Consider the following 26,524-nt stretch of genomic DNA (forward strand, 5'->3'; position numbering starts at 1 on the left):
CTGCCTTTCGGCCGGAAGAGCCTCGGCTCCCTGAGACAATATCCATTTTTATATTTCTTGGAAATTTCACGGCATTCATTTCGGGGAAAATAAAAGCTGTCATTGCTGGAGAAATGATACCAATCAGGGCCTGAAAAGGCTGGAAAATTACCCTTCCGGAGACACGTTGTTGAGGGAAAAACGCAGATTAAAAACACAAAGAGCCACTTTGCCACCGCCCTCCCCCCCACCCCCACCCCCCGCCGTGGAATCGCCACATTTTACATAATTCCACCTCTCTTCTGTGGAATTAATTAGACCCAAGAAGAGCATAATGGACAGAAGAGGACCCGAGATGGCCAGAGGTGGAGGCAGAGAGTACCCAGAGCCGTGGCTCAGGGATGGACAGGTGGCCAGACACGGGACAGGCAAATTGGACACAGAGGTGGCCACTCAGGGGTAGGGGCCCAGGGAGGGAGGGACAAGGTGATAGATCCTCTAGGTCCTCCTGGCTTTGCGGGCTTCCAATCAGACGGGGCTCCACAGCAGCCTGAAGCTCTCAGATAGTGTCTGGGCCAGTCCTGCAGGCCCGGACGAGCTAGTGCTTCGTGGGACTCCCTCTCGGGACCGCGAGAGCAGAGGGCGGGGAGGCCCGGGCAGGGCAAAGAAAGCGGAGACCCCAGAAACAGTGGCTCCAAGTTCCGGCGGATGCCGTTGCGACCCAGGCAGACGTGGGCTCCGCCTGAGAGGCCGGCGCGGTGGGAGGGGACAGACTCCCTCTTTAAGACTCAAGTTGTCGGGGAAGAAGGTGGTGGGCGGACACACTCAGAGTCGCCCCACACCTACCCTGCCCTCCCGCCAGGCCGCACGCCAGGGTCCCCAGGCCCAGGGCCTGCCTGAGGACTGGCCCGCAGGGCCGGGCATGCAGCCTCGCTGTCGCCGGCAGGACGGGCTCCCCTCCGGTCAGGGGCTTCCCGAGCAGTGGGTGCCCAGGCCAGTCAGGGTGCGGGCGGAGGGATGCAGCTTCATCCCCGGGGCCCCCTTCCTGCAGCAGCCCCCGGGGCTCTACCTGCAGCGCAGGCTGGGGGAGGGTTGCGCGGGTGACCGCAGCCCCGGCCGTCCCCAGGGGAGGTCTGGGTGGGCCCGGGCTGAAGCGGAGGGCCGGGAAGTCACCTAATTGCAGCCCGTTGTCCGCCCGCACTGCAAAGACGCGGCGTTCCGCAGCTTTTCGGGGAGTCCTCCCGAGCGCTCAGGGCTCCAGGCCTGTGCTGGCACGGGCCGAGTGCTTCACCTCCAGGCTGAGCCCCTTATCGGAGGGCGGGTGCGCAGCCTCGAGTCGGGGCATGAGATCGGAGGGGACCCCTTCCCGGCGTTAGCCGGCGCCCTCACTCTTCCCGGGACGCGGGTGGAACTGGAATCCCCGAGCCCGGAGTCGGCGCAAGACCCTCGAGAGCGGGTCCCCGCAGCCGTCGTCACCGCCCCCGAGCTCCCACCCGGCTGCCAGGTAGCCTGGATGGAGGCGAGAGGAAGGAGGGGGTGAGGGGGGCGGGCGGAGGAGGGTGGAGCAGCCCGCGCGCCCCCTCCCTCGGGGCCGGCGGGCGGCGCAGCGCGGCGCGGCTGCAAAGGAGCCGCGGACGCTCGGAGAGAGCGGCCGCCCGCCCCGCTCGGGCTCCGGCTCCGGCTCCGGTTCCGGCTCGGGCTCAGGCTCGGGCTCGGGCTCCGGCTCGACCCGCTCTGATCCCGCTCCACCCGGACGCGCACCTGATGGGTAAGTGACACTCCTGTCCTCTGCTGCCGCGGCCACCACCGCAGCCACCTCCGCCGCCGCGGCGAGCCTCTGGGCTTTGTCTGCGTCCTCGCCGCTCCGGCTCCGGCTGCGCCTGCGACTCCGCGGCTGGGCTCTCCGGCTCCGCGGGCTGCGCGGCTCAGCGCCCTGGCTCGGGGCGCGCGGGACCGACTCTCTCCGCGCCAGTGGGGGAAACTTCGCCCAAGTTTGGGTTCCAGGGAGAACCTGTTGAAGCCGGGAGTAGCCCAGGGCGGGGACGGGGCGGCTGGGGACCGTACTGGGTCCAGGATTCTAGGGCCGTCGGGGGTTCTCCCCCTTCTTGGGCCCGACGGCGCGCGACGCTTGGGAAAGGGGCTCGTGGACATTCTAGCTCGTGGGCAGGAGGAGGACAGGGCTGAGGGTGGGCCTGCTGACACCCGCCAGGGGGAAGTTTGGTTCTTCAGCCTCTTTCTTGAACATCCAGCTCCAGCTCCGGGAACTGGAGACGCTTCAGGGTCCGCATAGACGCAACCCTGACCGCGCCTCCTTTTTCCAGCCTCCGCTCTCCCCTCCCCACCTGGCATTCACTGTAGCAGGTCCCGGACAAGAAAGGCAAGGGGAAGCGAAACAGCCTTTCACTGAAGGCCTACTACGTGCCAGGCCTCGTGCCCTGTGCCCCTAGCTTTCCACCAGGGGACCCCCAAATCTGCGACAGGCACTCGGGGAGGGAGGAGACGGGCCAAACGGTGCCACTGCGCAAACGGGGAGGTGGCGGCCCCTCTGAGCCTCCCCCTTTCCTCATTCTCTCAGCGGCGCAGGGCGGTCAGGCGCCAGGCCTGCTGGTTGGTGGAGACAAGGGGGACCTCCTGTCTCTGGACCTAAGCCTGCACCCCTTTCCAGCGTGCTTGTGGGCCCCAGAGGTGCCCTTCTCAGTGCCTCTCTAAGCCTGCGTCTACCCTTCCGGCAGCTGCGGCCCGGGGGGCCATGCGGGGGCCAGACCGGCGGCCGGCAGCCCGGTGGAGCCTGTAGCCGAGACCGCCCGGGGCTGCGGGGTGGCGTCGGCAGCGCCATGGAGGCCCCGTACTCGATGACCGCGCACTACGACGAGTTCCAGGAGGTCAAGTACGTGAGCCGGTGCGGCACCGGGGGCTCGCGAGGGTCCTCGCTGCCCCCTGGCTTCCCGCTGAGCGCTGGGCGCGGCACCGCCGGAGCCCGGGCCGGGCTGCCACGCTGGAACCGGCGCGAGGTGTGCCTGCTGTCGGGGCTGGTGTTCGCTGCCGGCCTCTGCGCCATCCTGGCCGCCATGCTGGCGCTCAAGTACCTGGGCCCCGGCGCGGCGGGCGGCGGCGCCTGCTCCGAGGGCTGTCCGGAGCGCAAGGCCTTCGCGCGCGCCGCCCGCTTCCTGGCCGCCAACCTGGACGCCAGCATAGACCCGTGCCAGGACTTCTATTCCTTCGCGTGCGGCGGCTGGCTGCGGCGCCACGCCATCCCCGACGACAAGCTCACCTACGGCACCATCGCGGCCATCGGCGAGCAGAACGAGGAGCGCCTGCGGCGCCTGCTCGCGCGGCCCGGGGGCGGGCCGGGCGGTGCGGCCCAGCGCAAGGTGCGCGCCTTCTTCCGCTCGTGCCTGGACATGCGTGAGATCGAGAGGCTCGGCCCGAGGCCCATGCTCGAGGTCATCGAGGACTGCGGGGGCTGGGACCTGGGGGGCGCCGCGGAGCACGCGGGGTCCGCGGCGCGCTGGGACCTCAACCGGCTGCTGTACAAAGCGCAGGGCGTGTACAGCGCCGCCGCGCTCTTCTCACTCACCGTGAGCCTGGACGACAGGAACTCCTCGCGCTACGTCATCCGCGTGAGTGTCCCCCGCTCCCCAGGCACCCCCGCCAGCGGCCAGGGACCCGGGGCGCAGGGCCCGGCATCCCAGAGACCTGTGCAGAAGGGGAGGGGGAGGGAGAGCAGAGGACGGGAGCGTGCGCCGGCAGAGCGCAGGAGGAGGGCGCAAGTAATTTCCCTCGAGCAATTGCGGTGTTCAGTGGAGCCACGGAGCTGCAATGTCGCAGCCCTGTGGCGGGCTGTGCGGGTGCGGCGGGAGCTGTGTGCCCCCGAGCCCTGCGCCGCTGCTGCGGCAGGCTGGATACGGGCCCCAAATGCCAGCGCGAGTGCCCCTCACTGGCGGGGGAGGTCCCTCACAGATGCGGAAAGCAAGGACTTACAGGAGGAAAGATTGAGGGGCGGGGATCTCCCCTCGCTCACCCCCAGTAGGCGGGTAGGGGTGGGGAGCTTCTACTCCCTCTTCTTGGATAGAGGGAGGGGCTGTAGCAATGGATGCCTGTTTGAGCCTTTGATTGGAAATTCAGTCTGTTTGAATGTGGCTTGTTGACCTCTGACCTCTGAGCCCCCACCTCTCTCCCCAGATTGACCAGGATGGACTCACCCTGCCAGAGAGGACCCTGTACTTAGCTCAGGATGAGGAGAGTGAGAAGGTGGGGGGGGCATGGGGGTGGGGTGCAGGGAAGGTGTGGGCTCCGCAGGGGTGAACCAGGGCCTAGCGCTGACCCCGCCCTTGACCCCTCGACGGGCCGACCTGGTGCAGATCCTGGCCGCGTACCGCGTGTTCATGGAGCGGCTGCTGGGCCTGCTGGGTGCCGAGGCCGTGGAGCAGAAGGCCCAGGAGATCCTGCAGCTGGAGCAGCGGCTGGCCAACGTGAGCAGGGGGGCTGCCCAGGGCTGGGGGCCGGGGGGACCGGCGGGCAGGGCCGGCCCAACCCGCTCTCCCCGCTGCAGATCACGGTGTCCGAGTACGATGACCTCCGTCGCGACGTCAGCTCCATGTACAACAAGGTGACGCTGGGACAGCTGCAGAAGATCACCCCCCACGTGAGTGTGGCCCGGCTGCGGTCGGGGAGGTGCGGGTGCCGAGCCCCGGAGCCTCCCCTCCCCTCCCCGGGACTCCCGAGTCCTCTGGTACGTCCCTGACCCCCTCCCTGGCGCCTGTGGCCCCCGGCGCCCCCGGCCCACCGTCCCCGCCCGCGGCCCCACAGCTGCGGTGGAAGTGGCTGCTGGACCAGATCTTCCAGGAGGACTTCTCCGAGGACGAGGAGGTGGTGCTGCTGGCCACGGACTACATGCAGCAGGTGTCACAGCTCATCCGCTCCACACCCCGGAGGTACGGCGGCCCCCCAGCCCCCAGGCGGCCCTTCCCCCGCACCCCAGCCTCTTGGTCAGCCTGACCCCCCACCTCCACCTCGGTGCCGGTGCCGGAGCCGCACTGGGGGGGGCAGTGAGTGAGGAGCACTGGAGTAGGAGTAGGAGCCCTGTCCCTGGGTTCAGACATGGCTGCCCCACCCGCTCTGTGGCACCCTGAGCAGGGCTGTGGGCCTCCTGAGCTGCGTGCATCTGGGGACAGTGAGGCCTGAGTGCGTCTGAACATTGGAAAGGGCAAGTGTGGCCACAGCTTTGCCCCCCCAGGGACATTGGTCGGGGGGGAGGGAAGCCTGCTCTCTGCCCGCCTGCAGGAGGAGCAGAGGCCTCTCCAGGTCAGCTCTGAGGCACGCGGTCACCAGAAGTGCCCACTGTCCCTCCCCATAGCAAGTCAGAAAACGATGCTGGCCCGTGACCCGGCAGCATCGGGGGCTGTGCTCGGGGGCCGTGCTCGGGGGCCGGAGGTGTGTCCTGCTGTGTGTGGACCCCGCCCTTTTCCCTGACGGGGCCACTCCAGGTTCTGCCTCTGTGTGCCTGGAATGACCCCCATTCCTGGGGGTGATCGGTCCCACCCCAGGCTCGGAGTATGGGGGGCAGGGGGTACACTGGGGTGGCCCCAGCACGCAAGCCTGCCCGGACACCAAGCGGCTTCCCCTGGCCCGCAGGATCCTGCACAACTACCTGGTGTGGCGCGTGGTGGTGGTCCTGAGTGAGCACCTGTCGCCGCCCTTTCGAGAGGCACTGCATGAGCTGGCACGGGAGATGGAGGGCAGCGACAAGCCCCAGGAGCTGGCCCGCGTCTGCCTGGGCCAGGCCAACCGCCACTTTGGCATGGCTCTGGGCGCTCTCTTTGTCCATGAGCACTTCTCAGCCGCCAGCAAGGCCAAGGTCAGCCTGCCCTGGGCTTGGGGGTGGGGGTGCGGGGCATGGAGTCCTTGCATGGCCTCGGCCTGAGGGTGGGGAGCCCCACACATGGCCGTGCACCCAGTTTAGGGTCATGCCCTCTCTGAGGCTCCACGCTGCTTTCACCAGGCCTCTTCCCCCAGGAAGCCCACCTGGTCTGGCAGCCACAGGAGGCCCTCCCCACCGAGCTCTTCCCACCCTCTGTAACGCGCTCGGTAGGCATGGCCTCAGGGATGTGTGTGACTATTGCTGGGGCGGCTTGCCCCCTTCCAGACTGGGAGCTTTTTGTCTGGGGTGCAGGGCCTGGATCCCCAGCGCCCAGGTCTCCCTTGGTGCTCAACACCAGGCCTGAGCTTACGAAGTGGTGCTGACTGATTGGGGGACCCCCGTGCCAGGTGCTGGGGGCCCCGGGCTGAGCCCCTCCTGGCCAGTCCGTGAGCCCTGAGCCCTGATCCCGCAGGTGCAGCAGCTGGTGGAGGACATCAAGTACATCTTGGGCCAGCGCCTGGAGGAGCTGGACTGGATGGACGCCGAGACCAAGGCGGCGGCTCGGGCCAAGGTGACGTGGGACCCCATTCCCGTCTGTGGGTTCATACTTACTGAGGACCTACTGTGTGCCTAGCTCTGGGACAACAACAGGGACCAAGGTGCCTTTGGTGGAGGTGGCATCACCCACCTGCTTGCCTCCATCTCTGAGCCGCACCCCTGAGCTGGAGCTGGAGCTGGAGCTCCGTCCTTGGTGGGCGGGGGCTGTTACTTGAGGCCTGGCCCATGCCCACTGCCCCCTCCTCCGTCTGCAGCTCCAGCACATGATGGTGATGGTGGGCTACCCCGACTTCCTGCTCAAACCCGAGGCCGTGGACAAGGAGTATGAGGTGGGCCTGCCCCCTGGCCTGTTCCTGCCCAGCCTGAGCAGCTGGGCTTTGCCAGGGCTGTGGCCACAACCCCCGGGAGCCCACCGCCACTGCAGAGGGGAAGCCGGAGCCAGGCATCACTGATGCTCGGGGGCGGGCACATGGCCTGCGGGCGCTGGTCCCGCCCTGCCCCGGCCTGCCGCTCAGTGCCGCCCGTCCCCTGTGCAGTTTGAGGTCCACGAGAAGACCTACTTCAAGAACATCTTAAACAGCATCCGCTTCAGCATCCAGCTGTCCGTCAAGAAGATCCGGCAGGAGGTGGACAAGTCCACGTGGGTGCCGGGCCCAGAGCTGGGGGGCGGAGAGGTGCCATGGGGGAAGGGGGCGCCTCACTGCAGCCAGGAGGTTGGTGCGGCGAACTGCCTCGTGCCGAGCTGGTGCAGGGGGCACAGGGTCTGTGCAGAGCGTGAGCGGGTGCTGTCAGGGTTGGGGGTCGCTGGGGATCAGCCTGAGGGAGGCCCAGGACATGGCTGTAGGCTGGGCCACAGGAACGGCCCTCTAGGAGAAGCTGGCTGGGAGGTGAGGGTAGTGGGGGAGTGTGGCCCCCCTGCCAGCTGACCTCAGCCTCCCTCCACAGGTGGCTGCTTCCCCCCCAAGCACTCAACGCCTACTACCTACCCAACAAGAACCAGATGGGTAAGAGGCGGGCCCTGAAAGGGGCGTGTCCTGAAAGGGGCGGGGCTTGGAGGTGGGCTTGTCTCCTGCTGACCCCACCCTCCCCGCAGTCTTCCCCGCTGGTATCCTGCAGCCCACGCTGTACGACCCTGACTTTCCACAGTGAGTACACAACCCGGCCTTGTCTCCACGGTGGGTGGGGCTGCTCACACTGCCCCCAACCCAGGGCTGAGCCCGGGAGTCATGGTGTGTGCAGACCCTGGTCCCCACAGTCCTCCTTCATCCTTGGTAATTTAGGGAAATGCGGAGGTTTTTTGTTTTTTTTTTTAATGTCCGGAGTCCCCCCCCTCCCTCGCCCCCTTACCTCATTGGACGTGTCATTAAGTTTTTCAAAAGTGGAGCGATGTTAGTGATGAAGGAAAAGGCCAAATCCCGAGTGGGGTGCCTCAGTTTCCCTCCTGCCCCCCTCCGTCCTGGTCTGTACCCCCACCCCCCACTCTGTGGGGTGTTACTTCCTAAAAGGCAGGAGCAGAGTTACCAGTGGCCCCTTTCACATGTCCCATGAGGAAGCTGGGGCGGGGGTGCCCTGGGACCCGCGGACACCCCAGGGCCTCCCTGGGTCACCCACCCCCGGGCCTGGACAGGGCCTCTGGGGGCCGGGGCAGCAGCCAGGCGCTTTCAGAAGGCAGGCGGGGCCTGACGCTGCCGCCGCCGTGGGCCCAGGTCTCTGAACTACGGGGGCATCGGCACCATCATCGGGCACGAGCTGACCCACGGCTACGACGACTGGGGTGAGGCCCGGGGGTCGAGGGGACGGCGGGGGAGGGGAAGACAGGCAGTGGGGGCAGGGTGCTGACGGGCTGACTGAGGCCCCGCAGGGCCCCTGCGTCTCCATTGGCGGGTGGGGGTGGGGCGATGGACTCGATGCCCAGCTCGGGCTGTGGAGGTGGGGCCGGGCTCACCCCATCCTGCCCGTCCGCACAGGCGGCCAGTACGACCGCTCGGGCAACCTGCTGCACTGGTGGACGGAGGCCTCGTACAGCCGCTTCCTGCGCAAGGCTGAGTGCATCGTCCACCTCTACGACAACTTCACCGTCTACAACCAGCGGGTGAGGCCCCTGGCTCCGCACGCGCACGCGCATGCGCCTGAGCCAGCCCTGTGCAGGTCCGTGCGCACGCGCTCAGGGGTGTGTGCACACCCACACGGGCATGGGAGCGTGCTCACACGGGCTTCCCAAGGCCCCGAGACCCAGAGGGACTGGGGTCCTTCTGGAATGCTCTGGGAAAGGGGCGGGGCGTGCAGGGGCGCCGGTGGAGGCCTGAGGGAGGTCAGCGGGGCCCCATGCAGCCCCCCCCCCGTCCCCCCTTTTCCTTTCTCTCAGGTGAATGGGAAGCACACACTTGGCGAGAACATCGCAGACATGGGGGGTCTCAAGCTGGCCTACTATGTGAGCTGCCGGGGCCAGGCCTCGGGCCCTTCAGGGGAGGGGAGGGCTGGGGGCTGAAGGCACCTCTGTTCCCCATCTTGCTGCCCTCTGGCCCGGGGGCTGGGGCCCGTGCTGAGCAAGAGGTCCTCTGGAAAAGGAGGGACTCCCAGACCCTGGTTTGGAGAGCAGGGAGGGCTGCCTGGAGGGGGTGGCACCTGCCAGGGGTTAGCCTTCGTGGGCGGGAACACAGCTCGGAGAGCAGGAGGGCAGGGAGCTGGGGGCTCCTGGTGGATGTGTGCGGCCAGGGCTGAGTGGGTGGAGGGCGAGTCAGGCCTCCCCGCTGCGGGCACTGCAGCTCTGCCCTCTGCACCCCCAGGCCTATCAGAAGTGGGTGCGGGAGCATGGCCCGGAGCACCCCCTGCACCGGCTCAAGTACACACACAACCAGCTCTTCTTCATTGCCTTTGCTCAGGTGGGCCGTGTGGGGGCGGTAGGGGGCTGGGGGTAGGGAACAGCCCTGTGGGTTCGGACAGGAGTTCCAGGCCTAGTGGGCTGGGGCTTGTGGGGGGAGGTTGCAGGGCTCGGGCAGTGGACGCCCGGCCTCACCCCCACTCTCCCGCCCTGCACACGGGTCCCCGACCCAGAACTGGTGCATCAAGCGGCGGTCGCAGTCCATCTACCTGCAGGTGCTGACCGACAAGCACGCCCCCGAGCACTACAGGTACGCCTCCCCACCCGGGGCTGCCTGGGCCGCGCCCCTCCCTGTGTCTGGGATGGGCGCAGGTGCTGGTGGGAAGGGACAACTGGGGGTGCTGGGACCCACACTTGTGGGTCTCTCCTTCCACCCAGAGTGCTGGGCAGCGTGTCCCAGTTCGAGGAGTTTGGCCGGGCCTTCCATTGCCCCAGAGACTCGCCCATGAACCCTGCTCACAAGTGCTCTGTGTGGTGAGCCGGCCGCTCGCCCACCCACCCACCCGCACGCCCCCACCACCCTGCACGAATCGCCTCCTGCCGGCCGCCGGACCCAGTGCTGGTCCCGATCTGGGTGCCGCACGCCTTCCCGACCCCTCCAGGACTTGGCCCCCTGCTGGCTCCCTTATTTCAGGGGGACACCCAGAGCAGAGGTGAGGCCGGGCTACAGCACGGCTCGGGGAGAGGTGCTGGGGCCCCTGGACTGGGCTCCAGGCAGCCCGAGCGCTTGGCCAGGCGGGGCTGTCCGGGCCCCACTTCTGCTGTGTTTTTGCTGCTGTGTCTGGTCAATAAAGCTGCTGCACTGTCACCTCGGCCTCTTCGGGGGGGGTCCCCCCAAGAAGGTGGGGCCGGAGCGACCCCTCTGGGAGGGGGCTCTGGCCCTTAGCATTGCCGGAGCCTACAGACATTCTTGTCACCCTCCTGGGGACCTTGGCTGAGCCACCTCCGTCCTGCCTCCCCAGGCTCTTCTGTCTTTTCCACCAACCCCCCATTCTTCCCCTCCCCCAAGTCCTGCCTGCGCTCCTGCCCGGTTCTGGGGGCACCCTGCCCAGTGACCTGCACCCAGTGTGATGCTGGACTCACTTCTCCCGGAACTACAGAGTGGCACCTCACCGTCCCCCCAGGGATGTCTGCAGGGCCCCTCAGCCAGGCAGCAATCCCTGGCCTGGAGGGACCCTGACTGTCACTCACACAGAGTCGGGGGCGGCCCATGTGACCTGGAGGCCGCCCCTCCAGCCTGGGGTGGTGGGGCGGAGGAGGTGCAGCCTGTCACCGGCAGGGGGCAGCCCTGCAGGGCAGTGAGGGGGCCTGTGGGCCATCTGCCCTTCCTTCTTGGGTCTGTTTCTTCAGGGGTGACCTGGAGGGGTGTGCCCCTCCTCGAACACTGCCTGGTGTGCCTGTGCCCCTCTCCCACCGCAGTGGGGAGTCCCTGCCCGGCAGTTCCTGTCACAGTGCTCGGAGAGTGCCTGCTCCCCTCCCAGGCGCGAGTGAGGTTTAAACAGCCTGTTTGTTATCTGAGCCTCGGCAACACCAGGCTCGGGAGTGAGAGACAGAGACGCACCAGCTGGCCGAGGGAGCCGCAGGGGAGCCATGCAGTGGGGCGGCAGGCTCCCCAGAGAACAGACAGGGCCCCACGGGAGCCGCTGAGTTCCCCAAGGGGCGGGCTCTTCCTGGGAAAGACTGCAGCGGCCACGCTCATTGGTTAACCCCGGGCAGGGAGCCTGCTCAGAGCTGCTTGCCCATCCAGGGCGGAGGGGGGCCCACGGGGGTCGGCCTTGTGGAGGCACTGACAGGCGCCTGCCTTGGTTTCCCCTCGAAGCCCCTTGTTCCCTGGGCTGGTGACATGCATGTCTCTGCCCTCAAGCAGCTGGGCAAAAGGACAGCTCTCTCCCTACCTCGGCCTGCCGCCCACCTGTGTGGGGCCTGGTGTCTGGGACCCTCTGAGCCCCGCACCCTGCCAAACCTCTGGCCCGGGACCTGGTTGCAACCGGACTCCCCAGGCCTAGCCTTCTTGCCCCCACCCAGGGCTCCCCGAGTTCTCCAGATCCACCCACGATCCACCCCTCCTGTCTCCCTGCTGGCTTAGGGGAGGCCTCAAGGTTGGGGGCGCCTGTGAACTCACTCCTGCTCTACAGTGAGAAGTGCAGCAAAGCCTGGGTACCCCCTCCCGTCTGTGCCCCGCCGAGGGGCCCCTGGGGGTGGGCATGTGGGGGACAGGGGGCCCTGGGAGAGGGCACAAGGCTCCTGGGCTAGAGGGGTCCAGACGGGGGCCCAGCTGCAGGCAGGGGGCCTGGTGCCCAGTGTGTGTCCCAGTCGGGGACGCCCACCCCGCTGGCGGGGTTGTGTCCGACAGGCCACGAGGCCCCAGAGACCCCTCAGCCTGATGGGTCCCCACCAGGCTGCTGTGTTGATGTGCTGCCACCTGGGGCTCCTCAGCTCCCCATGTGCCCTTGGGGGGGGGGGGCAGAGGGAGACCAGTGGGTCCGAGGAAACACACGCCCAGGACACCTGGGGGATAGACACAGCCCGTGACCTTCAGACCCGGCTGTGGAATGCAGGGCCACAGGGCACCCGTGGGGGGCGGGTGTGACACTCTGTGTCTCCCACGGGTTCCCACAGGGTCTGTCTGGACGGACCATTGAGAGCCTCCTCACTGCAACTCAGGGAGGTGGGCGGCGGCAGGCACAGCCCCTTTAACAGATGGGGACTGAGGGGTCCCTGTCTGTGTCAGCTGATGGGGGTGACCCGGCCGCCCAGTCCTCCAGCCCCGGTGTCCACACCGCGTTCAGCATCGGCTTTCAGTGGGTCTGTCAGGAGACGCATCCCGGCAGCCACACTGTGGCGGACTGGCTGGCTCTGCTGGGTGGAGGAGGTGGGCTGCCCGCGGGGCCTCGGTTTCCCTTTTGTGGAAGGGGAGCATGGGCACCGTGGTGAAGGCCCTGCCCGCGGCAGTGCGATGAGCCCGGTCGCTGCCAGGGGCGCCCACGCAGGGCTGGCCGCACCGTGCCCCGGAGGTGGAGGGTGGGGGCTGCCGCAGCAGCAGGCGCCCTCAGAGCGCTGCCTGCAGAGATGAGAGAAAGCAACTCCAGCTAAGCACTGAACCGGCGCGGGTCGGTTTACAGCTGCATGCTGCTCCCAGGCAGGGACACCTGTGTGCCTGTGGCGGGGGTGGGGGGGCCTCAAGGTTCCCCACCTCCGCTTGGGGCCCCGCTGAGCCCATCGCAGCCAGGAGCCCGGGGGTCACCGCTGGGGGACCTGGACGAATGACTGCCTGCCTCTGCTCCCCAGGAGGACCATCAGCACAGCTGGGGGTGCGGCCGTGGGCTCACTGGCGTGCAGTGGAGCGCTGCACACTCCCTCACCCCTGCCCAGCCCGGCCGTGTCCTTAGGGCCAAGGCTGCTGGGGTCTCCCTCGGGCTCGGCACCCCGTGAGTGCCGGCTCTGCACAGACGCAAGAAGCCTTGGAGACCAGCCGGTGGAGAGGGGAACTTGTGCCCAGGTGTCCCCGCCTGCAGCCTGAGAGGAGACGTGGGCGTCGGCAGCCTGGGGTCTCTGGGCCCCCAGGGAGGGGCTCAGAGTGTCTGGGGCCCCTGAACGGCCAGGGGCCCAGGCCTTTCTAGCTCATGCGGGAGCCTGGAGTCAAGTTTCTGCCACGGTGGGGTTGCCTCTCTGCTGACCGGGTGTCCGGCGCCCTGGGGGTCCCACGTGCCCCAGCTTGTGAGGCACCCCCGATGCAATACTTTTAAATGGCTTGAGCCTCTGTTCCCAACATGCTGGGAAGCCCAGGGCCCCCAAATGTGAGCACCTCCAGGGGTGGGTTTTCGGGGGGGGGCTTGGCTTTCTCCTCAGGCCCCCCGGGTGGGCCACCATTTCCCACCCCACGCTCCCTGTGCGGGGCAGCACCCCAGCTTGCTCCCCTCCCCAGGGACCGCTGCACATGCCGGTGAAGGCACAGGCTTACTGGGGGGTCTCGGCTGCTGGAGGGGGTGTGGTCCTTTCCCTGCGCCCCTCTCTCCTTTCTCCCCTTTCTGGGCTCCTTGCCGCTCCCCCAAACAAGCTTGAGAAGCCCCCTTTTTCCTGGTTTGTTAAAAAGAGCATTTGTGCCCTGGCTGGTGTAGCTCAGTGGATTGAGCGCAGGCTGCAAACCAAAGCATCGCAGATTCGATTCCCAGTCAGGGCACATGCCTGGGTTGCAGGCCACAGCCCTCAGCAACCACCCATTGATGTTTCTCTCTCTCTCTCCCTCCCTTCCCTCTCTAAAAATAAATAAATAAGATCTTAAAAAAAAAAAAAAAGAGCTCTTGCCTTTCTCCTGCCTGCTCCAGCCTGGCCCAGGGCCTGAGCACTGTCTGTATCCTGCTGGCTGCCCCTTCAGGCTGCCCTGCAGCAGGGCAGGCAGCGGGCAGGGCTTTGGCAGAGCCCTGCTTCCCTTCCCCTGTGGGACACTTTGGGACAGGGGGCGGCGGTTGCCCACCCGAGGGGCAGCTGGGAAGAAAGCAACCTGTTCCTAGCCTATGCCGAGGGTGTTGTGGCAGAGGGTGCATCCCCGTGGCAAGGTCACCACGTGGCAAGGTCACGTCCAGGGGAACGCCGGCTGCTTTGCAGGGGCTGCCGCCGGGCCTGTGCCTGGTAGCACGTGCGGAAGCTCTGCGCCCCTGGGACAAGCCGGTCTTGACCATGGCTGGGATCAGAGGGTGCAATGGAGGATGCTGAGCAGCTCCAAGCAGGGAGGCGGGGACCCTAGGAGGCATCCTCTAGGGCACTAGGTGGGGAGACCTGTTTCTGGAACCAGCGGGGGAGGGGAGGAAACGGTGGAGTCAGGTGGTAATGTCAGCCCCAAGGTCAGGACATGGCACATCTAGCCTCCCCTTGTCCCGAGTCTGTGAGGCAGCGGGCCTGTTTTTACCTATCAGGATGCTTCCTGCTCATCCACCGGAGCCATGCTGGGCTGGGCAGCCGGCAGGCAAGGGCTCAAAAGGGCTCGCGTAAGCAGGGGGCTCCCGGTACAGCTGTGACTGGACCTATGGCGCCCTCTGGAGCCCGGTCTGAGCTCTGCAGGGAGTTGTTAAGCACCTCTGGCCTCCCACCCTGGTCTCCCACCCAGACCTCCAGGGCTTTGGTGAAAGGGGCGGCAGGTCTTCCTGAGGGCCTACTGTGTCCTGGGGCCTCCCACACTTCACCCCCTCTGCAGCCTCACCTCAACCGCGGGCTGGGGGCGCGCTGAGATGGCAGGGAGGCAGCACCGTCCGGACGTGAAGTCCAGCTCCATGCTGGCAGCCTCGCCTCGTCTTCCTGGCCCCCACCCACCCCAGCACAGCTGTCAGGTGTCCTGGGAAAGGGGATGTGGGTGCCACAGGCAGGAGGTCGGCACCGTGCCCCTTCCCCATTCTCTCACCTTTCGTGAGTTGCGATGTATTAGACTTCAGTGTGCCTGCCTATGTGGATTTGCAGGTTATATGATCTAACTTTAAATACAACAGTCCTTCAACACAATCAAGTGGCTTACAGAATGTTCCTGTAAATAGGACTTCTGGCCAAGATGGAGATACAGGTAGACACACTGTGCCTCCTCGCACAACTCAAAGAAGGACAACAACAATTTAAAAACAAAAAACAACCAGAACTGCCAGAAAATGGAACTGTATGGAAGCCCGACAACCAAGGAGTTAAATAAGAAATATCCATCCAGATGGGCAGGAGGGGCGGAGTCGGGGAGCCGGGTTGGAGAGGGCTCTCGGCAAGGCAGCAGCTGGTGGAGCAGGCGGTCCCACGTGCGTGTGCAGATAAACCAGGAGGAACAACTGGGGGGTGAGATAGAACGCGCAACCCAGGGCTCTAACGGGGAATTAAAGCCTCAAAACCTCTGATTGAAAACACCTGTGGGGGTTGAGGTGGTGGTGGGAACTCTCACAGGAGAGATCGTTGGAGAGACCCACAGGGTCCTGGAATGTACACAAGCCTGCACACCTGGGAATCAGTACCAGAAGGGCCCAATTTGATTGTGGGAAGCGGGGGAAGTGACTGAAAACCAGCAGAGTGGAGCAAGGGCCAGAGTGGTTCCCTCTTGCACCCCTCCCCCACAGACAGCGTCACAACGCAATGACGTGGGTTGCCCCGCCCTGGTGATCGCCTAAGGCTCCACCCCTTACATGTAACAGGTGCATCCAGACAAGGAAATATGGACCAAATGAAAGAACAGATCAAAGCTACAGAAAAAATACAACTAAGCAATGAAGAGATAGCCAACCATCAAATGCACAGTTCAAAACACTGGTAATCAGGATGCTCACAGAAATGGTGAAGTATGGTCGCAAAACAGATAAAAAAGTAAAGGCTATAAAGAGTGAAATAAAGGAAAATGTACAGGGAACCAACAGTAACAGGAAGCAAACCATTACTCAAATCAACAGTTTGGACCAGAAGGGAGAAAAAAACATTCAACCAGAACAGCATGAAGAAATAAGAATTTTTAAAAAATGAGGAGAGGTTAGGAACCTCCAGGACAACTTTAAATGTTCCAACATCCGAATCACAAGGGTGGCAGAAGGAGAAGAACAACAGCAAGAAATTGAAAACTTATTTGAGAAAATAATGAAGGGGAACTTCCCCAATCTGGCAAAGGAAATAGACTTCCAGGAAGTCCAGGAAGTTCAGACGGTCCCAAACAACCTGGACCCAAGGAAGCACACACCAAGGCACATCATAATTACATTACCCAAGATTAAAGAGGAGAGAATCTTAAAAGCAGCAAGAGAAAAGGAGACAGTTACCTACAAAGGAGTTCCCATAAGACTGTCAGCTGATTTCTCAAAAGAGACCTTGCAGGCAAGAAGGAGCTGGGAAGAAGTATTCCAAGCCATGAAAGGTAAGGACCTACATCCAAGATTACTCTATCTAGCAAAGCTATCATTTAGAATGGAGGGGCAGATAAAGTGCTTCCCAGATAAGGTCAAGTTAAAGGAGTTCATTATCACCAAGCCCTTGTTATATGAAATGTTAGAGGGACTTATCTAAGAAAAAGAAGATTAAAAATATGAACAGTAAAGTGAAAGCACGCTCACAATTATTAACAACCACACCTAAAACAAAAACAAACACAAACTAAGCAAACAACTAGGACAGGAACAGAATCACAGAAATGGAGATCACATGGAGGGTTATTAGCAGGGAGGGGGAGGAGGAGAGAGGGGGAAAAGGTACAGAGAATAAGTCGCATAAATTGTAAGTAGAAAATAGACAATAGGGGAGGGTAAGAGTAGTATAGGAAATGTAGAAGCCAAAGAACTTAAAAGTATGACACATGGACATGAACTAAAGGGGGGGAATGTGGGTGGGAGGGGGGTGCAGGGCAGAGGGGAATAAAGGGGGGAAATGGGACAACTGTAATAGTATAATCAATAAACTATATTTTAAAAAACTGTAAATAGCCCCAGCTGGTGTGGCTCAGTGAATTGAGTGCCAGCCTGCAAACCAAAGGGTCGCTTCCCAGACGGGGCACATGCCTGGGTTGCCAGCCAGGTCCCCAGTGGGGGCATGCGAGGGGCAACCTCACATTGATGTTTCTCTCCCTCTCTTTCTCCTTCTCTTCCCCTCTCTCTAAAGATAAATAAATAACATCTTAAAAATAAAAACGATAAATAAAACCAAACCGTTTGAAGCACCGCACCCCACCCACCACCCCTGGTGAAGCTGGCCCCGGTGCCTCGTGCCTGGACACATTTGTCAGTGACAACATAGGATCCTTGTGGTCAGCAAGACATTTAAAAAATAAGCTTTTGGGAGCCCTGACCGGGCGGCTCAGTTGGTTGCAGTGTCATCCTCAATGTGCTGGGTTGTGGGTTTGAGCCCCCGTGAGGGACCATGCAAGAATAAACCAACGAATGCATGAATGAGGGGAACGGCAAATCAGTGTTTCTCTCTCTCCAAAAATCAATAATAAAAAAAAAAGGAAGGTTTCAGAACACGGAGACCAACCCCCTCAAGAAAAACCCTCGCAGCCTCTCGCAGCGCCGTGTGCACTCACAGGCTGTCCAACCAGCCCTTCTAGTCATTTACCTGAGCGATGATAAACACTGGGAAGGCTCCTTTAAATTTCTTGCATAATAGCAGCAGACAAAAAACAACCACTTATTCTCCCTGCTGCAGTAAACATGGCAGAAACAATGAACAGAAAATGATCTGTCGACACACCGGAAGGCATCTCTTTGTCAGCAAACACGGCTGGAAGATGCAGAGGAAACACGCCGTAGATTAGGAGAAAATGCGAAAGCAAATCACCCAGTGTGGGAGGCTCGCCTCACTGTCGGCTGGAGGTGCAGCTGTTTCCAGCACGTCTCAGCTTAAGGTGTTTGCTGAATTCAGGTCCAATAATGAAACACACAAACCACTTTTTTTTTTTCCCTGAGCTCCTAATGGAAAGATACAGCAGCAAAGATATATTCCCAACAGTAAATGTCTTGTTTCATAAAAACAATGTCCTGGGGAGGAAACAGGGAAAGGGAGACAGCAGTAATTGTGCCTGCTGACGGATCGGTTGCTCGGAAGGATTTTTATTCTAAGGGGTCCTGGAGGAGGACGGGGTGCACGGCCAGCAGCACCCGCAAAACTCACCCCGCAGCCCGTCCACGGTCAGACTGTCGCTGGAAAGGGCTGGAGGCCTCGACGGCACAGAAAACGCCTGGGGGCCTCTGCGGTGTTGACTTTGTGACTTTGTGAATGCAGGGCTGTCCTAGTCGAGTGGAAGCCTTGTTATACTTGGTGACGTGTTGGGGGGGGAGGAAGCTTTCCCTTCCAGACTCTTCCGGCTGGTCTAATAATCAAATAGACGGGAGTCAGATTAACAAGAGAAAATGACCAAATTTAGTTACGTATATACAAAGGGGAGCCCCCCCCCAAAGGAGCCAGAGACCGCCCCCGCCCCCCCAGGAGAGGTTCAGACCCAGAAGGGGACACAGGGTGCACTTGGCCTTCTGCACGAGGGGTGAGGCCCAGCGCCTGGTGCTTCTGAGTGGGAGGAGGCCGTTGCGGGGTGATAAGAAGAGCAGATATTCGGTAATTAGAAATTTGCCCTACCCTGTTTATGGGCCATGAAACATTATTTCTGATAACTCTTATTATGGGCAAGGCCTCTAATTAGAATTCTTCCAGGGAGAGATACGAGCCTCTCGTGATCCTGCAAGGTCACCGCTGCATTCAGCTCGAAATAACTCACTTGCCAAAGAGGCACAGTGTGGGGACGCCTGGTCTGAACCCCTGTGGTCCTGCCGTTGAGACTCCCTGAGAAGCCTCACCTTCCAGAAGCCGTGTCACTGAATCGTTCCATATCTCATTAACCGGTCTGTCTTGCAGTTCAGTTACCCAGTTTTGTTTCATTTTGGGTGGTGGCAGTGCCGGCAGCCCCCAAAGTTAGGCCCGAGGTGCCAGCAGTCAGGTACCTGATGGGACGCGTCTCTCTGGCAACAACCGGGGACAGTGGCTGCTGGTTGGAGTGGATGGCGCCCTCGACAGTGAGTTCTGCAGGCTGTGGGTGGAGATTTCCGGATGTCCGGTTGGGATCACCCTCAGAGCGGGTGAAGGCAGGCAGGACAGTCTGACGGAGTCTCCCGGTTCGTGGTTTCAGTGTCTCCTCCGGTGGTCTTTCTGCCACGGGCACGAAGATTGTCTGTAGCTGAGCTACTGTGGTTTCTCTGCAGTTCGCATCCAGTCGTCCGCTTCAGCCTGCGTGGCCGTGGGAAGGCGGTTTTGGTTCTCGGTGACTCCAAGGCAGAGAAGGAGGGGGACACTGGACAGGTTAGGGTGGGGAGTCCTGTCCGGACCCTGGGGGAAAGTAGGATCCAGGCTAGTTTACAGATAAAAACAAAACCCCAAAAGACAACAAGCAGGCCCTGGCCAGTGTGGCTCAGTTGGCCGGAGTGTTGTTCCCAAACTGAAAGGTTGCGGGTCCGATAGCTGGTCAGCGCACACACCTGGGTTGTGGACTTGAACCCTGGTCTGAGCACACAGGACCCCGGTCCGGGCACGTATGCGGGCAGCTGATCGATGTTGCTCTCTTTCCCTTCCTCTTTCTAGAAGCAATGAAAAAGTGCCGTTGGGTGAGGTTAAAACAAGACAATGAACAGCAACAGAATCTAATAGCCACACAAGTGCATTACTGCAACATAGTTTTTTTCTCTAAAATCATCATCGTTTTTACCAAAAATAGCCAAATACAACTAATTTGTTTAAAATGGTACAGTTTTTTTAAAGACTTTATTTATTTTTAGGGAGAGGGGAAGGGAGGGAGAAAGAGGGAAACATCACTGTGTGGTCGCCTCTCACATGCCCCCTACTGGGGACCTGGCCTGCTACCCAGGCATGTGCCCTGACTGGGAATCGAACTGGCGACCCTTTGGTTTGCAGGCTGGCACTCAGTCCACTGAGCCACACTGGCCAAGGCAAAGTAGTACAGTGTTAATAAACCTGGTCTATTACTTGTACAAATACAAGAAGAGAAGTTCATCATGTAGGCTCTTTGGAATCTGCTTTGATGGAATTTTTCATGCCAAATCTCCAGACTGGACTTTAAAAAGCCTCTGATGGCGAGCAGTTGCCTCAGACTTCGCCTGCGATACCTACAGATTTAGATGAGTTCTCCTTTTCTCTGTGTCCCCCAAATATCTTGAGACTCCCGCTCCTGCCAAGAAGCAACCATCTTCACTCACCTGACAAGCTGCTAAGGACCCTGGGAGCAAGGCACCAGGCCACCGTGTCCCGGGGCTTTATCGGCTTCCCTGAGCCAGTCTCAGCTCCTTCAACCATCTGTGCATGTCCGAGTCCATGCGTGTCTCTCTCAAACGTGACATTCCAGTCACAGCCTCGGCAATGGAACTGGTTTCCGATCGTTGCCCACCGCCAGGAGAGCACGTCCTTACTGAGCCGTGCAGGTGACGACAATGCTTCCGTGAGAATAAACTCACCGCCTCTGCCCCCTGGAGGGGTTAAGTAGAAAGGGAACGAGGAGGGCTTCAATGCTGCATACAAAAGCGTAATTTACTAAATTTCTGTTAGTCAGAGCTAAAAAGGTTTCCTTGTACCTGGAAAAACAAAAACACAAAACAAAAAAATGAAAGAACCAGCAATGTTTCAAACAAAAAGTCATAAAATTGTGATCATCCCCCTCAGCTCATTCCGTCCCACGTAATTAAGGCTTTCCCTCTAACCCAGCTTTTTTTTTATTACTTCTCTCGGCCTTGTGGGTGACAGTCCCCAGAAGTTGGCAGGGCCACTGCTCATCGGGGCTCCTGTGACATGGTCCATGCTCGGGGCACCTCGGCCACTGGGATGGTGGGAGGGACACCCCACACGGGAAACACACCCTCCGCCAGTTTCTGTGTCTCCGTGAGGCACCCGGCTTGTGGCAGAGGAAGGCCCCCACCCATCCAGAAAGCAGGCCTGCAGCAACCAGAGCGTGCTGATAACCCGTATTAAGCGGCAGCTGAATGGATTCCAGCTTAAATGCGCTGTGGCAGATGGAGGGGTGCAAAAACCTGGAAACGGGGTTTGCTAGGGAGCAGGGAAGAAGCAAATGGCTGTCCTGGGTTTTCCTCTGCCCTTTTGCTGCGTTTACGGTTGCTGTGGATCCACCCTCCTTTCTCTCAAGAGAAACTGAGAGCCGTGAGACAGAGGATGAGCCACGCCATCTGCCTTTGATTCAAAGAAAGGCATTGCAGCAGGAGGGCGACACCCCAGATGGGATGAGCCCTCTGGGGTCTCATCCCCCCACTCCCAGTGGAGGATGAAAGGCAGGATCACTGGCAGGTGAGGGCCACGGGCGGTGATTGGAGGAGTCATGTGGAACTCACCATGAAACACACACAGAGTAACTGCTTTGGCTGGTACCGGTGCTGAATGCACCCCAATACATCGTAATCCTGAGAAACGTGCTCTGCCCTCCTCAGTGTCAGGGGCAACTACAGGAGCCAGACCGAGTGATCAGGAGGACCCCGCTGGCCCTGCAGACCGGGCGCTGTCCCCTTCGGAACCACGGTGCCTTTACCTCCCCAGTCCTGGAGGACACGCTAGGCATTGACATTTTGCAAGGCGGGACTCTACAAACCTCTGGGAGGAGATCCTGCCCCCAAGTGTGAGTGAGTGATGGGATCAGCGTTGAGAGGCCATGCCCACTGAGAGCCAGTCCACTCGCCTCCCTGTCGGAGGTGGCGATGGTCAGGTGATGGTCAGGTGATGCCGGTGGCCATGAGGAGACAAGGAAGTGGGGGGACTCTCCAAGAACTCCCCTGCATGGGCATTGTGTGCCCCGGACACAGTGTCTTTGACAGCCCGGTGAGGCCCGCAGAAAAGCCAGGCAGCCTTGGGGAATGGCAGGGTCCACGGGGAGCTGAGTAAGGCGGCCCCTTCTGCTTACGCAGCTGCACCTGCGCCGCCCCTCCGTCGGACTGCTGGGCCATGCCAGACCCGGCTGCTCTAGCACACACCGGGCTCACCGAGCCCCGAGACGTGCGTCTTCACTTACCCAGGGAGGGCAACGGCGGACCTCCCAGATACTCCCAGATACTCCCATGGCCCCGCTGCCGGCCCTGGCATGGTGGCCCAGGACTTACCTCTGCATTCCCTCCCGACCCCTGTGAAATGACACTGGTGACGACGCTACCTGGCGGAGATTCGCCTCTGCTGCAGAGGCCTCACGGGCGTTGCCGGACTCCCCACAGCAGGGAGGACGGGCTGCGAGTCCACGGGCAGTCCAAGGTCCGGGCATCGGGGTCAAGTGTTTGGGAGGCTTGTGGTCGGGTGAGAACCACATGTCCCCGAGACAGTCACAGGCAAAATACCCTCCTGTCCCACCTCAAAAAATGTGAAAGAGGTCCAGGCTTCTGCAGGAGTCGGTGAACTTTCACACCCCGTTTAGTGCAGTGCCCGGTGAGGAAGGGACGTGTGTGGGATGGGGCAGGGGGTCAGGGGGTGCAGGGGGTCACCAGGCTGCGTCTGAGGAAACAGAAGTACTGGCATCCCGCAGGCGGGGCTGCCATTTGAATTAGACGTTTCCGTAGCCCTGGAAGGCGTGGGCTGGGCACCTGAACAGAAGCAGCGCCCTGGCTGGTGTGGCTCAGCGGACTGAGCGCCGGCCTGGGAGCAGAAAGGCTGTTGGCTCGGTTTCTATCCGGGGCACATGCCTGGGTCTCGGCCGGGGCCCCAGGTGGGGGCGCGTGAGAGGCAGCTGATGGATGTTTCTGATGTCTCTCTTGCACAGCGATGTTTCTCTCCCTCTTTCTCCCTCCTCTCCCCTCTCTCTAGAAATAAGTAAATAAAATCTTCGGGGAGAAAAGAACAAAGACCACCAAGGAAGAGAGTGCCCCTTGCGTTTTGATCCCAGCGGGAAGGGGCCGAGATCCTACACGGCGACAGCACAGCCGGTTCCAGCGAGAAACTCCCTTCCTGTCCAGGGTGGGCGGGCGGGTGGGCGTCTCACTGCCTGCCTCCGCCACGGCTCAGACGCCCCCGCTGAGTACACGGCACGCCAGGGAAGGAAGAGGGGAACTCCTGACGGGAGCCTGGGCTACCCACAGCCCCAGCTGTCCGTCTGCCCGGCCGGCACTGGCCACCAAACTGCCCCCTGACGCCATGTGGATGGGAACAGGAACCAGTCACAGTAGCCAGTGGACTGAGTTAAGAGCCGCCTGGTTGGCTATCACACACGCACCTTGACCGCTGACCCTGTGCACCGAAAGTCGGGCTGTTTTACGAGGATGGACTCTGTGGCTCAGACAGCAGGAAACAGAGGGGCCAGGAATTCTGAGCAAACCTTCATGGTGGCCATAGATGTGACAAGATATTTAGGCTCATTTACAAGAGCCTGACAGAGATTTGCCTTCTGTGGCCCTGCTCATAAGGCGTCTATGCGTCCAGCTGACCAGGAAGCAGATGCCTGGGTAAGAGCGTGACTTGAGTGACGGAGTCCCGTGTGGGCGCTGCAGACAGGGCACCCAGTGAAGAGAGAGCGACAGGGGCCGCACGTCAGTGGGCACGCCCCGGAATGGGCAAAAGAAAGTGGCACCGAATACAGGCTCCGCCTCCCCCGTAGTGCCCAGGCTGTCACCGGGAGAGAGGCCGCATTCTCCAGCAACAGACCGAGTCACTCACTGGCAAGCCTGCTTTGGCTGGATGGACGAAGGTGCTTTCGTGACACATTTTGTTGACCGGCACGTGCGCCCGTTGACCCGCACGCCAGGCTGGGCACTCAGACCGAGGCACCGGAGATGGCACAGGTGTCGGAAACAGAGGACACGGCAACAGGGCCGACGCTGGCCATGGACCAGTGGGCCATGGTGAGGAGCACACGAAACCCTTTTGTCCCTGGAATGGGGACAGTTCACTGGCATCTGCAATGGGACATTCCACTGGTATAGGCCAGTCCCGTCACACCCCTGGGTGGCGCGGGGAGGGGGGAGGGGGACCGTTCAGTCTCTGGGAGGCTGTTACCCCAACGGGACAGGGGACAGGGCCCCACCCTCGGGAGCGCACTGTGCAGACGGAGATGGGCACCATCGAGAGTGGGGAGAAGGCGGGTCCCGGGCTGGCCCAGTGCCCCTCCCACTCACGTCTGCACACCAGACAGCACCCCCGCCCCTGGCCCGCACCTGTGGTTCACACGGCCTGGACAAACTGCCCGGGCGCGGCCCCCTGAGGTCTCGGGGTCGGGCTGCATGTGCGTGTCCTGCAGCAGGAGGCCTCCCAGTGCAAGTCCCCACCAACCGCCTGTCTGTCTGACCCTCTCTCGCTGCGGTTCCCGTGGCTTCCGGTCAGGGGCACACCTGTGCCGTCGTCCACACCACAGGTTATGCTTTTACACCAGAGGCACTTGCTTCTGTTTCTTCTTTGTCAGCACACGTGAAGACACACAGGCCCTAAATAACCCGGCCCCGAGCCTGGGGGTCTGTTTAAGTGCCAGTTCGGGGCCGGGGAGGGCAGGGGGGACGAACTGGCCCTGATGCTCTGACCGCTCCTACCCGCCTCTTCTCTTCTCTGTACGTGGCCGTCCTGTTGCTGCGGACTGAGTCTCCGGTGGGACCCGTCGGCAGCTGCGCGAGCTACCTCCGCACTCCTAAAGCCCCCTGAGGACCACTCAGGACACCGTGCGAAGGCGGGGTGCATGGGGCCGTGGGAGGCAGTCAGGAGGGGTGGAGCGGCCGCTGCTGCACCTGGGCCAGGAGGCGGAGACCGCTCACCGCGCGCCCGCCTTCGAGGCGGGCTGGTCCATTGTGCCGTCCGTCAGTCAACCTCCCTCCATCATCCCCCACTGCAGGCCGCCTCCAGGAACAGGCTGTTGTCCTCGCCTGGCCAAGCATGAGACGTGATTTCTGCTGCTGGGAGTTCGCACGTACTAGCGTTCGTGACTAGTGCCCTCCCCATCTTTGATCTTATAGAATTCTTTGGCACCTGCCAAGGGGCATGGGATAGCTTTCATCTCATAGCCACCAAAATAAGTAAATAAATAACTAAAAGAGGAAGGAGAAGCTTTTATGTAGGTTTTCTTTTTTAAAAAATATTTTATTTATTTATATTTTTAGAGAGAAGGGAAGGTCGGGAGAAAGGGGGGAGACATAAGAAACATCAATGTGTGGTCGCCTCTCATGCGCCCCCCACTGGGGACCTGGCCCACAACCCAGGCCTGTGCCCTGACTGGGAATTGAACTAGTGATCTTTAGATTCACAGGCCGGCGCTCAACCTACTGAGCCACACCAGCCAGGTCAATGCTTATAATTTCTAAAGACACACCTGTTTAACCAAACCAAACTCAAACGAGCTTGAACATCAAACATTTTCCCAGATCACAGGATCACGAAAAGCATTTGGGTTCGTTTCTATTATATTTGGAAAATTTCTCTATAAGCACGTGTTGGTTTAAGACATTTATAAGAGCTCTTTTTTTAAAAAAATTTAATCATTGTTCAAGTACAGTTTTTTCCTTTTACTCCCAATCCAGCCCACCCACCCAACCCTCCCCTCTTCCCTCCCATGACCACCCTCCCCCTAGTTTTTGTCCCTGTGTCCTTTAAATTAGTTCCTGTGAACCCTTCCCATTCTCCCCTGAAATTCCCTCCCCTCTCCCCTCTGGTCACTGCCAGACTGTCCTCTATTTCAGTGTCTTTGGTTATATTTTGCTTGTTTCTTTGTTTCGTTGTTTAGGTTCCTGTTAAAGGTGAGATCATGTGGTATTTGTCTCTCGCTGCCTGGCTTGTTTCACTTAGCATAATGCTCTCCAGCTCCATCCAAGCTGTTGCAAAGGGTAGGAGCTCCTTCTTTCTCTCTGCTGCATAGACTCCACTGTGTACAAGAGCTCTTTTACAAATTAGCACTGTCACCAGAGGTAGGAAATACCATACCACACACGTGGGCATCCCGACGGAGCCAAGCAGAAACCAACCCCCAGCCTCCTTGTACACTTTTACCCATAAGACCGCTAATAAAGTTACCCACTCAGAGGGCTAAGGCTTCTCCTTTTTGGTTTTGGTGGAGAAGACCCTTAACCTCACAGAGGCCATGGGCTGGATGTTGGGCCAGGGTGCTTCTCCGGCTGTTTTTCTCCTTGTTTAACTCCCCCCTCGCTCTCCTTCCCTTCGCTCTTAGGAACCGAGAACGGCAGAGGTGGGCGGGCTCTGAACTACATCTAGGGCTCCGCACGCCCCTGGTTTCCCCAGGACACGCGGGATGAGAGGAACCGCTCAGCGTCCCCGTGGCACCGGGTAACCCAAGCGGCGCCGCAGGCTGATCTGCCTGTCCGGCTGCATCACCTCTCACGCTCTTCTTTCCTTCTGATCACGCAGTTTCGGTGTAACCTGCAGGAGGAGGTCGGAATTCAAAATAAAATCCTGTCAGGCTCTGAATCTCAGCTTGTCAGACCTCAACCAGGGCAAACAGCGAATATTTCTGGCAATATCACACAACTCGATGGCCTTTAGAGAGTGAGGAGGTTATTATCTTCCAGAACATTCCCTCTGAGGGGGAAAAGAAAGAACTGGCAGCCTGCTGGTCTCGGGTAGACAGACAGACAGACGTGCCAAGTCCTTGGGACCCCGGGAGGAAAGGGCCAAAAACAAAACAAAACAAAACAAAACTAAGAGTACTCATTCCAAACAACCGATAGTCCCCGTGTCCAAAGAGCTAGTCCCACAGGTATTTCCACCTCGTCTTCGTTCTGAACAGGACGCTCACTGCTCGGCCTCCGTGCGCTCTGCAGGTGGAGACCAGG

General features: G+C 61.0%; 1 protein-coding gene and 1 long non-coding RNA gene across 3 annotated transcripts; both read left to right on the plus strand.

Annotated features, from left to right (window-relative positions):
- Positions 1-1,604: 1,604 nt before the first annotated feature.
- Positions 1,605-10,086, plus strand: ECEL1 (endothelin converting enzyme like 1). 2 transcript variants are annotated; one of them, XM_036022708.1, is made up of 18 exons: positions 1,605-1,747; positions 2,712-3,599; positions 4,162-4,230; positions 4,341-4,451; positions 4,532-4,624; positions 4,789-4,913; positions 5,614-5,836; positions 6,312-6,410; positions 6,652-6,726; positions 6,934-7,037; positions 7,343-7,401; positions 7,491-7,542; positions 8,104-8,171; positions 8,365-8,489; positions 8,763-8,828; positions 9,184-9,279; positions 9,452-9,528; positions 9,657-9,756. In XM_036022708.1, the coding sequence occupies exons 2-18, from the start codon at positions 2,814-2,816 to the stop codon at positions 9,754-9,756; spliced, it is 2,328 nt and encodes a 775-aa protein (XP_035878601.1). In that variant the 5' UTR covers positions 1,605-1,747; positions 2,712-2,813. The 2 variants fall into 2 exon arrangements, with proteins under 2 accessions (XP_035878601.1, XP_028366150.1); XM_028510349.2 differs by lacking the exon at positions 1,605-1,747 and having other exon boundaries at positions 2,814-3,599; positions 9,657-10,086.
- Positions 10,087-15,044: 4,958 nt separating this feature from the next.
- LOC118499854 lies at positions 15,045-22,706 on the plus strand. Its single transcript, XR_004902402.1, has 3 exons — positions 15,045-15,172; positions 17,781-17,786; positions 22,695-22,706. It is a non-coding gene; the product is annotated as an uncharacterized LOC118499854 (long non-coding RNA).
- Positions 22,707-26,524: the final 3,818 nt, after the last annotated feature.

Source organism: Phyllostomus discolor, chromosome 4, assembly GCF_004126475.2.
Source record: "Phyllostomus discolor isolate MPI-MPIP mPhyDis1 chromosome 4, mPhyDis1.pri.v3, whole genome shotgun sequence".
Taxonomy (NCBI): domain Eukaryota; kingdom Metazoa; phylum Chordata; class Mammalia; order Chiroptera; family Phyllostomidae; genus Phyllostomus; species Phyllostomus discolor.

What these genes read in the sequence shown, in the direction of transcription:
- ECEL1 (XM_036022708.1), top strand. Translation starts at nt 2,814, where the DNA reads ATGGAGGCCCCGTACTCGATGACCGCGCACTACGACGAGTTCCAGGAG. An exon ending in ATCCGCTCCACACCCCGGAG is followed by an intron (nt 4,914 to 5,613) that starts GTACGGCGGCCC and finishes CCTGGCCCGCAG; the next exon opens with GATCCTGCACAACTACCTGG. An exon ending in CAGCCGCCAGCAAGGCCAAG is followed by an intron (nt 5,837 to 6,311) that starts GTCAGCCTGCCC and finishes CTGATCCCGCAG; the next exon opens with GTGCAGCAGCTGGTGGAGGA.